The sequence below is a fragment of the Bidens hawaiensis genome, unplaced genomic scaffold (assembly GCF_021521415.1).
Source record: "Bidens hawaiensis isolate Kalapana, Puna unplaced genomic scaffold, B.hawaiensis_p1.1 tig00011152_1, whole genome shotgun sequence".
Lineage (NCBI taxonomy): Eukaryota > Viridiplantae > Streptophyta > Magnoliopsida > Asterales > Asteraceae > Bidens > Bidens hawaiensis.
This window is the reverse complement of record NW_027491864.1, coordinates 729,381-741,176: the sequence shown is the minus strand read 5'-3', so window position 1 is coordinate 741,176 and position 11,796 is coordinate 729,381. Positions and strand designations below refer to the sequence as shown.

The 11,796-nt window shown below is 36.5% G+C and overlaps 1 protein-coding gene across 1 annotated transcript; it reads left to right on the top strand.

Moving 5' to 3' along the window:
- The first annotated feature begins 1,326 nt into the window (after window positions 1-1,326).
- Window positions 1,327-2,254, top strand: LOC143537251 (uncharacterized). Its single transcript, XM_077031060.1, has 3 exons — window positions 1,327-1,459; window positions 1,548-1,900; window positions 2,003-2,254. Exons 1-3 carry the CDS (start codon window positions 1,327-1,329, stop codon window positions 2,252-2,254), a joined length of 738 nt encoding a protein of 245 aa, XP_076887175.1.
- Window positions 2,255-11,796: the final 9,542 nt, after the last annotated feature.

The window sequence follows — 11,796 nt, the reverse complement described above, 5'->3', positions numbered from 1 at the left end:
ATGTGAGGACTGGGTAGACATTGGGATAGGCTTCTGTATTCTTGATTGACCTTCTTGTTTCATAAATTATTCGTTTCGATCTAAATAGGTTCTTATATTTTGTTATAGATGCCTCCACGTCGTGACTCTAACAGTTCTAGTGGAGCAAACCCTCCTGACCTGCTTTTATAGCTGTTGTCACTCAGGCTGTTATTGCCTTGCTGCCGAATATTATTAATGTTGTACGAGATACTGGAGAGGGTACCGGAAGTACTCCAGCTGGAGGTATTCATACTTGGCTAGAGAAGTTTCAGAAGCAGAAACCAAGGCCATTCACTAAGGCTGCCACACCCGCTGTAGCTAGAGATTGGATTGCTCACGTTGAAAAGATATTTCGGGTGTTAGGAGTTGAAGACCAATTCAAGGCGAGGTTAGCGTCGTATAAGCTGTAAGAGGACGCACAGACTTGGTGGGAAGGTGTGCTCGTGGAAAGAGGAGGAGACCAGTTTGCAGAAAACCTATCTTGGGAAGATTTTCGTTCTATTTTCTTTGAAAAGTATTACACAAGTGTTGATAAAAGTTCTTATACCCGAGAGTACCATGGCTCCGTCAGCGAAATGATGAATCACTTTCTGTTTTCACTGACCGATTTTATCGATTGATTGGATTCCTCGAATCTGCTGCTGGAACACCAGAGGAACAAGCAGAGAAATATCAGTGGGCCGTATGTGACAAGATTCGTAGGTCAATCATTCATTTGACCTTTTCTACCGTCGCAGAAGCTGTGAGAGCAGCAAAGAAAGTGGATATGGAAAGACAAGAATATTTGGGGGGTTCTGATGATAGTAGAAAGAAAAACAGAGACGGACACCGCATTCACTCTACCGGTGATTCATCTCAAGGGTCAAACCAGCATGCCAGAGGAACAAGCAGAGAAATATCAGTGGGCCGTATGTGACAGGATTCGTAGGTCAATCATTCATTTGACCTTTTCTACCGTCGCAGAAGCTGTGAGAGCAGCAAAGAAAGTGGATATGGAAAGACAAGAATTTTTGGGGGGTTCTGATGATAGTAGAAAGAAAAACAGAGACGGACGCCGCGTTCACTCTACCGGTGATTCGTCTCAAGGGTCAAACTAGCATGCGAGTGATCGTCACAATTCGGGAAACGGTTCAGCGGGAAAGCAAACTAAACCATGGCAGGGTAAGAATCAAAATCATGGCTAGGTCAAACCATACAAGCAGCCTATCCGTGCTCAACCAATAACCAAAGAGGAAACCCGAATACTACTCAACACCCTCTGTGTACTCAATTCGACTTACCGGAGCTTGTCTTAGTTGTGGAGAGATGGGGCATATGGTTAAAGATTGCCCAAAGGTCAGAAACCAACCTGGAGATACTACTAGGGGTGCTACTGTGCCACCTACTACCGGAGGACGAGTATTCACACTTACTGCTGGAGAAGATTCTAATACTCCAGGTATAGTTTCCAAAACCTTTCTTCTTAATAATCGTGATTGGCATGCTTTCTTGACTATAATTTCATTCAACTATTCGTGTCTTATTAGTTATCGATATGCTAGGTACTGTTTCTGGTATGATTTTTCTAGTTGAGCGTGACTTGTATGTGCTATTTGATACCGGGGCAACCCACTCTGTTGTCTCACAATTATTTGCCAAACATCTTAAAGTTGTACCTTCTCTTTTGGATACCGCATTGGTTATTACTACACCGATGGGAGAAACTACTATTATTAGTCACGTCTACCTCAATTGTCCGCTAGTAGTTGGAAATGTCGTTGGTAAAACAGATCTACTTCCCATGCAAATGGGAGACTTTGATGTTATTTTGGGCATGGATTGGTTGACCATGCATCGAGCAACTATTGATTGCCAACGAAAACGAGTCTTGTTTGGAGATGTTTTACATCCAGAATTCATTTTTCAAGGGACTTAGCCCCGAAATTCTCTTAAAATAATATCTGCTCTTAAAGCTCAAAAACTTATATCACACGGGTGTGAGGGGTTTTTAGCTGCTATAAAAGACACGTCCATTGATACGCCCCATATCGAAGACCTTCCTATTGTTCGTGAATTCTCTGATGTCTTTCCGGAAGAATTGCCAGGGATACCACCTGATCGTGAAGTAGAGTTCACTATCGATCTTATTCCTGGTGCTGAACCCATTTCAAAGGCATCCTATCATATGGCCCCGCTAGAGTTGAAAGAATTGAAAGAGCAACTACAAGAATTGTTGGAACTTGGATTTATATGACCGAGTGTTTCACCATGGGGAGCACCGGTATTATTCGTAAAGAAAAAGGATGGTAGCATGCGTTTATGCATTGACTACCGAGAACTCAATAAAATTATCATTCGTAATCGTTATCCGTTACCTCGTATTGATGATCTCTTCGATCAGCTTCAAGGAGCAAAGTTTTTCTCAAAAATCGATCTTAGGTCAGGTTACCATCAGTTGAGGGGGGTTCGAGACCAAGATGTTCCTAAGACAGCGTTTCGTACCCGGTACGGACATTATGAGTTTTTGGTCATGCCTTTCGGTTTGACGAATGCTCCTGTTGTTTTTATGGATCTTATGAATCGAGTGTTTCATGAGTACTTAGATTGATTCGTGATTGTTTTTATCGACGATATTCTGGTATTCTCTAAAAGTAAAGGAGAACATGAAGACCACCTTCGGACTGTTCTTGGAACCTTACGCCAAAAGATGTTGTATGCCAAATTTTCTAAGTGCGACTTCTGGTTGGAACAAGTGGCATTCCTAGGCCACGTTGTATCCGCCAATGGTATTACCATGGATCCAGCCAAAGTGGAAGCTATTACTAAGTGGCCTAGACCTACCTCTGTTACCGAAGTTCGAAGTTTTCTGGGTTTAGCCGGTTATTACCGACGTTTTGTAGAGGGATATCCATTGTGTTTGGGAAATACTGCTCGATGTTTAGTCAAAGTTCTACATGTGCCTTCACGCTACCAAATAGCGGATATATTTAGGGCTCGTGTGGATCCTTTTTGAAGATTTTCGTTCTAGTCTTAACATTCGTGAACTACCAGTTTTGACTGCGACATGCGGGTATAATAAATATAGACAAAATAGTATTATATCTTGATTATGATTAGGGCCGTCCAAACCGCTCGTCGCTCAAACTCGCTCGCCGCTCGCTCAGAAATTGCTCGAAAAATGCTCGTTCGTTTTTACGCTCGATTGAAAACGAGCCGCTCTGCTCGGTTCAGTTTGTAAACGAGCCAGGCAACGAGCAAAGGTCTGTTCGGTTCGGTTCGGCTCGAATATTTTTAATTTATTTTATATATAATTATATATGAACAAATATATAAATATATAGACAAAACACATAAATATAAGCTTACAATTATTTTTACCCCTTAAAATTTTTCATATTCCGTTAATTTTATAGTTTTATTTGTTCGATTCAAGTTTTTAGAATACTAGAAGTATGTTTAAATGATCATTATATCTCACTTCAAACTTATATTTTAATAAAATTTTACAATATATTACACGTTTGTCTAGAAACTACTAATTTATTTATAAAACATATTATTTACAACCTTCAAATTTGTTTTTTATTGAAAATTTTAAAGTGAAAAAGAAATAAATAATGCTCGAAATCGCTCGAGGTTCGTTCGAAAAATGCTCGATTCGATTTTGGCTCGTTTCGGTTTTCGTTCGGTTCGAATTTCAGCCGCTCGGTTCAGTTCGGTTGTAAACGAGCCAAGCAACGAGCAAGCCTACGCTCGGTTCGGCTCGGCTCGTGAACAGCCTTGATTATGATTTATCCTTTGTTTGTGAAGTATGACTCCTATTGTTAGTTAAGATCTTAGGAGATCTCATCATTATCTTACCCTTGAGAGGTTAATGAAAAGATCAAGCCCTTAATCGATATCTTTCGATTTACTTTTCATGTGTGTGCTTGTGTTGAGTTCGTGTGAGCATTTTAATCCCTAACATTTGAGATTGTCAAAGCTATAAAAGATGTCTTTCACGACACTTTGATACCTAACCAATGGGTTGACGAAAATGAAATGATATTTTATTCCATACGTAACGTAATAAATATATGTTAATCCCACACGCCACTTTTATTTCTTTTTAAGTAATATACGTATACAGGGAGAGGAGCTTAAATTAAAAACAATTTTGAATAGATGACTTTAGAAACCGTGAAAACAACGTGACTTTATATATAAAGCCTTAATAAATAAGCAAGTGTTAATAACTAAGTATTCAATATAAAGTTCGACCCAAGTTGGTGATGAAGTCAGTATAGCGATGACTCTAGTGGCGAAACTTTAACTTAACCATGTTTTGGATAGGAGAACTCAATATGTATAAAAATTTTCGAATGAAAACAAGTAACTTTACGCTACGAAATAAAAAAAATGGAGGCCATGGAACCCCCCGGATCGCTATGAAGCGTCGCCCATGGATGGCTCATTGACGAAAGTGATCGACAAAGCAAGCTTTTGGTGTGTGTAAATTCCCTAAAGTAATTGTAAGAAAGAGAGATAATATGTTCAGAAAAGTTGTGGTTTTACATTTTAACATTTACATAGAAATAAAAGATTAGTGAGAAAAAAATACATTGTAGTTCTCATTTCATATTCATACCATATATAATACATAAGACATTAGCAAATTAACACATCTATTTTTTACGTAATTTACAATTTGTAAAGCACATGTACACTTTCTATAACATGTAAGATAGGGGCAAACCTGTCCATTAGAAAATATGCATTGTGTGGTATAAACAGTAAACCGAACTGTTTGTTATGGTTTGAATATTCAGAAACCAGCTAATCAAAAGTAGTGATTGATTTAAATGTTTTCAATATTTCAAACGAACCTTGAATATTCGTAACTGTTACATGATTACTAGGATTTTTGTTTCTCATCGCATCGCGCGATCACCCGTTTTATATTATATAAATAAATGAAAGAATCATTCCCGCATTTTAATAAAACTTTTAGAGTTGTATTTTATGCGACATGTAACTAGCAGGCTATAGCCATTAAATATCTAGTCAACCCAAGGATACGTGAACCTTATAGCTATGGCCTACGGGTATGACTTCATTCAAGGAGAGAGAATTTAGAGCACCAAAAAAAATATAAGATAATTAACACATCTGATTTATGAAGTTATCCAATCACCTTAAATTTATAATGACATCTATGTAATTAAACATGAAATAGAATATTGAGTTATCCAATCGATCACCTTCAAATTATAATGACATCTATGTAATTAAACATGGAATGGAACATTGGAACATGCATGTAAGGGAACTAACGAAATAAATCATCATAATTCATTAGTCTCGTTTGGTTAGGACATATATAAGATGAAAACCGTTTTAAGTTTAGAAAACACATAAAAATCCTATGTAATTTTTTTTACATATATAAAATATGTTATTACATTTAATACAAAACATAGAGAGGAAAAAAATTTGTTTCGTATTATTTTTACATTTTTTTTAACTTTTAAACATTTTTTTCTAGAGAGAGAACATGTAAGTTTATTTTTACATTTTTTATTAACTTTAATTAAAAACATGTAGTTGAGAATTAGTTTCTACAATTTTCACAACTCAAGTGGGTTTTATTTATCCTAACCCACCTATAAGAATATAATAAATAAGTATTTTATGTTGTTTGGTAGATACAAAAAAAGGCGTGAATGAAATACAAATAACAAAAACACCCCTACTTTAGAATAAAAAAGTGTGACCAAAAAAACAAAATTTGCAATGACGGCAGCGGTGGCAGTGGTAGTGGTGGCGGTGGTTGCAACGACAACGGAGGTGATGGCTGTCAGGTGGTGAAGGAGAGGCGACGGTGGCGGGTGGCGGTGGCGCATATGGTAGGCTGGTGGTTGCGGCTGCTGTTGTGTGGTTTGTAACAGTCAGGTGGTGGCAGTGATGGTGAGGTGGTGGTAGAAGTTAGCCGGTGGTGGCAATAGTGGTGGTGGTGTTAAGAAAATAAAGTGAAACAAGATTGAAATAAAAAACGGATGGGGAATGAATGGTTTTGATAGAATAAAATAAAACCGTCATTTTATTAATGACATGTTTAATGACAAGTTTAATAACAAGCTCCCATATTAATTCATGAGAAGAAATTGTCAAAAACTCTTATTTTATGGCATATGTTTGTTAGCATATAATAAAAAAATGCAACAAATTCATACTAGGTTCACTTGACTCATAAAATATGTTAAGTCAAACGGATTGCTAGAAGTCTTTTCTAACACAATTGTTAGATATAAAATGATAACAAATCTTTTTAAGGACTCAAAAGGTTGAATCGAACCATACGATTTGTAACGGTATTCGGATTTAATATTGTACTCCAATATAAATAAATCGGATATCTTTTGTAATAATCACATTATTTCCCCATATTTATAAGATTTTATAGAAAAAATCCTATTAACATTTTAAACTTTCGTGAACCAAAAATCCTTATCAATAGGTTTTAAGATTGAACCGTCAATCTTCACGAAAGTCTGTTTTAAGATTGTAGGAAAAGTGGTTCATTTTTTAGTTAAAATAATAAAAAATATATAATAACGATACTCTCGTTAATCGTGGGAAATTCACTTAGTACAATACCGTTTACAAAAGTACATAAAAAGAATATAAAATGCAATTTTATATACCGAAATGATTCAATCCATATCTTACTAGGAGTGCTTCCATAAGCTTTCTTCTAGCATCCATGTCACAAGTCTTCATCACTTGAGTCTCCAACAAATATTTCTTCAAAACAACAATTCGTTTATTGAAATTGGGTAACGGTTTTGGTTGAGGATCGTGTTAGACACGCGGCCCTTAAAACAGATTTCGTGCCTACTCTCAAGCGCGTCTGTTTCCCAGGGTACAACAACCGAAACAATATGTGTACTGCCGAAGATGGCCACGAACCCGAGGAAGGTACCGGCTATATTGGTGTTTATCAAGATGTAGGAAAATTTGTTGAAGTTGTTTAACATAAGTATAGAGAGTGCTCCTCTCTAAATTTTGTCATGAGTGTGTGTAAGTGACTCCAAAACTTTTTAAGTCTTATAAGTGTTTATCCAACATGAACCAACAAGTTCATTATATACTTACACAAAATGAGAAATACTTAACCAAATTAATATGTCATAAACAATAAAATTAATTTAGTCATAAACAAGATAATTAATCTTGTAATAAACTTGAAATTAGTTATCGTAATTAACATGGTTAAATACTTTTAATTAGATTTAAGTGGTGAATGAAAACCATCATATTTATTCATGACATGAGTTGAAACAAACTATTTGACCAGGTCCAAACAACTGTTCGCAACAGTCCGTTATGCAGGCGCGACACTCATGCGCTCCTACGTAGCACACGATGTCAAAAATAAATCCAATTTTCTCTTTTTTGGTTATTCCAACCATACAACTTCGAGCATTGATATTCATTCATCTAAGCTCCGTTTTGGACACTCAAATCAATATTTATACAACACATATATAAATATATTATTCATGTCCAAAGTTAGTGAAAAACTCATTTTCACTAATAAATTTTTCCAACATCTTGAAGGTATATTACATAAGCACCCTATGGTTGTTTATATTGGTAAGCATGTAATTTCGTATATGGATCCGGGGCTTGGGTTTTTACTTATAAAATCGGTTTTATATTCATCTAAATAACAAGATTTAAAACAAATTAATTCGCTACATTTTTTATATAAAGGGGTTTAAATGACTTTGATAATCTTGTTAAAACCCAACAATGGCATCAAGAGCCGCTTATACGGATACATGCTTCAATAAATCTAAATAATTTTTGGGTTTTATGGTGTGGTTCACCATATGGCCGAAATTTTTTGGGGCTTTTGGTTACCCCTTGGTTTTTCAAGATTATACTTTACATTCATGTGATAATCTTGAAGAATTAAGTCATTTGGATGATTGGTTGTTTTGTTTGGAACCCGAAACTTTCAGTTTTCTTATCCTTGGCCGAAAGTTTGAAGTTCAAAAGGGGAACCATTTTTAACATGTAATACTTGCATATTTGGATGTGCATTCGGATGTTCATAACCTAGCCATGACCTTGTGTTTGGATGTGTGTTTGTGTTGTGATTTATTCAATATTCAATTTGGTCGTAATATTCTTTTATTTGAGTTTGTAATCTATTTATTCATTTCATAATGGTTTGTAATAATAATTAGATTAGTTGTATTTCTTTTACTAGAGAAAAATGTATTAGGATATATTTTTGTAAAAGAAGATGCAACAAGGTTACGGTTTTGGTTTTGGGCCTTAATGGACCTCATAGTCCAAGATGAGATTTTAGCCCAATAGCCAAAGCCCAAACTTGAAGGCCCAAGAAAGCTAGGAGCTTAAATTGGAGCCCAAAAGGAAGCCCAAATAAAGTGGAGAAGTCACAACACAAAAGTGGACACTTGAGGCATTTGGATGCAGGATCAAGTGAGAGTTCACCAACACATGCCTTTGTTCACTTGGTCATGCCTTTGTTCATTTGGACCCCTAGAAGAGACTTTTGGCACACTTGTTTCGGTTAACAAGTGTGGCCAAGATTAGGAGGCTATGGTTATGAACTTGTGGTTGTTTATTTATGCTTGCATGGTTGATTTATATTTTGTTTTATCTTATTTGGTTAAGGATAATTAACAAACTTAATATCAACAACTTGCATAAAATTGGTTCCTTTATAACATATGGTAATAAAATTGGTTTTATTAAAGGTTAATGATTTCACAATAAAATGGGTTTTATTAAAAGGAACTTTGAAAATTGGTTTTCAAACAAAGAACCATACATTTGAATGCATGAAAATGCATGGTACATAAATAGTTTTCCAATCTAGAATTTAGAAAACTTAAATCCCTTTTAAAACAAGTTTAACACCATCCTTTTATACAACACTCGAATCACTTGAGAACTCGATGTGGGATAAAGTTCACCTAACCACATTGGAGAAAACTTGTGAGTTTGAGGTGGGTTTGCCATATTTGTGGGATAAAGGTCACCTAGCCACTTGTATGTCAAATTCACATGTGTATGTAAGTAGGACGACTTGATTTGGAAACCATGTGAATAGGGTCACCGAAGCATGGCGTACAAAGGTGTTGATGGGATTAAACATGCCAACTAAGCATATGATGTTTAACCAATCCCATAAAACTAGAAATTGCATATGGTTGCAATTGTCAAACGTTGACTACCTTGTTAATTCAATAGTAGGATAAAGGTCACCTAACTACGTGAATGTAGCACTGGTTCTATATTTTAGTCATTAATTGTCTTAAAGACATAAAGGGTATTAAAGATTAAAATTAGTTTAATGATGTCGAAAATACTAAAATTGAGTTTTGTTAAAATTATGTAGATGATCGCAATATACAATCCACCTAACACAATTATCCCACTCGTGCATAACCTATCACTAAGAGCTATAACTGATAAGGATCGTCTTAACTACAAAAATTTTATGGATTGGTATCGAAACTTGAGAATGTTTCTCAAGCAAGAAAAGAAATCCTATATATTAGACAATCCTACTCCCGACGAACCAAACATTGAAGATGTAGATGCCTATTACGATTGGTTGAAACACACCGAGGATTCGGTGCAAGTTTCTTGCCTCATGTTGGGAACTATGATTCCCGAGATTCAAAAGGATTTTGAAAATCATGGGGCATATGAAATGATCACCAAACTTAAGGAAATATTCCTTACTCAAGTTAGGGTGGAACGCTTTGAAAGGGTTCAAGCGCTTCATGCCATGCCATATGGAAGAAACACAATCGGTGAAGAGGCATCACTCGTAACCTAAAGAAATGGTTGCTAGAGGTAAGGGACACGTCAAGGGTAAGGTCAAAGGGAAAGCTAAAGTGGAACCACCCAAACCAAAGGAAAAGAAGCTAAAGGTTAGCTTAGACGATCCATGCTTTGGTTGTGGTGAGATAGGACATTGGAAGAGGGATTGTCCAACCTATCTCAAAGAGTTGAAAGACAAGAGGGATGTGGGGCAAACCTCGGGTACAACTTTCATGATCCATATTGATCTTAATGTTATTTCTTCTAACAATTGGGTATTGGATACCAGATGTAGAACTCATATTTGCAATTTGTTGCAAGAGTTCAAAAGAAATAAACATTTCAAGAAATGAGATACAAGTCTCTTCATGGGCAAAGGAGAAAAGGTTGTTGTCGAAGCCCAAGGAGACTACATTTTTGTAAGGCCCCGTTACCGGTGCCCTACATTTGGTGTTGGATTTACTCATAAACACAGTTCTAAATATCAGAGTTAATTAAAAACATTCGTGGAACATAAAAACTTTCATAAAACATTTCATAACAATCCAAAACTTGTCTTAAACAAACAACTTGTCTTTCAAAAAGTAAGTAATTAAAACATAACACGTCTTGAGTCTCCCAATGCTAGCCTCTTATTCAATGCCACGTGTCCCCTCAAGCGAGCTGCCTCATTCTACTCACCTGCGTGCATACTAAAAGTCAGCTACACTGAGTGAGTTCTAGTTAATCACATAACATACAATACATTCATAACTACGTACTTTCATACTTTCGTTTATAATATACTTACTTACCTTCGCACTTTCTTTCTTTCATATACTTACCTTACGTTTTAAAGAGCATTACGCCCTAAAACCTTCGCATATATTATTAGGGTATGCAACCCTTTATCCTTCGCATATATTATTAGGGTATGCAACCCTTTATCCTTCGCATATATTATTAGGGTATGCAATTCTTTATCCTTCGCATATATTATTAGGGTATGCAACCCTTTATCCTTCGCATATATTATTAGGGTATGCAACCCTTTAACCTTCGCATATATTATTAGGGTATGCAACCCTTTAAGCTTGCCTTACCTTACCTTTCATTATCATATCCGTACAATTAATACCATACACAACATAATCGTACATACTCCCTTATTCACATACACATTTCATACATACTATACTATACTTACCTTAACAATACGTGCAATACCCGAATGTCGTTCACGTATTGTCAAGCATACATACATAACTATCACAATTGTCAATAAGACATACACTTACCATTTAAGGTAAGTGTATTAACATTCACATCGAGTATGCACACAACCCCGAAAACATAACAAGGAAGTGGGGTTAGAAACTCATCTAAACCCTGTTACGCTCTCTGTTAATCGTTATTCCCTTTCTTGAGCTGTGCACGGCTAACTGTATAATATTTACATGTATCAATTAACTACTACTACTCATATCGTATTTCTATCTTTATATAACCCACAACGAACGGGGGTCCGAGGGCAGCGCCCCTGGCAGCGGGGTTCTAAGGGCGGCAGCCCCTATCGGGGTCCAAGGGGCAGAGCCCCTGGCTGGGGTCGAGCTGGGCTTAACATCTTAACACATTTTTCATTAGAGTTTTTAAATTATTATTTTATTCTCTAAGTTGGGCTTAGCATATGGGCTTAATTAAGTCCGTCCAACTGTTCATCTGGGCCAACAGGGTCCAGGCCCAAACCAAAAAGAACCTGGGTGGCCGAGAACCTTGTTCTTGACCGAGAACTAATGGTTCTGGTCGAGAACACACTGGCCGAGAACCCTATGGTCGAGAACCTTTGGTGACCGAAAACTCATGTTGACCGAATACTCGTTTTTGACCGAGAATTCTTTTCTGGCCGAGATCTCTTTTCTAGCCGAGAACACCCAGCTCAGCTCATCTTTCCATTTTTATGTTTCTCCCATG

Coding starts and splice junctions, on each gene's coding strand:
- LOC143537251 (XM_077031060.1), top strand. CDS start 1,327: ATGGGGCATATGGTTAAAGATTGCCCAAAGGTCAGAAACCAACCTGGA. Junction 1,460..1,547: donor AGAAGATTCTAATACTCCAG/GTATAGTTTCCA, acceptor GTGTCTTATTAG/TTATCGATATGCTAGGTACT. Junction 1,901..2,002: donor AACGAGTCTTGTTTGGAGAT/GTTTTACATCCA, acceptor CACGGGTGTGAG/GGGTTTTTAGCTGCTATAAA.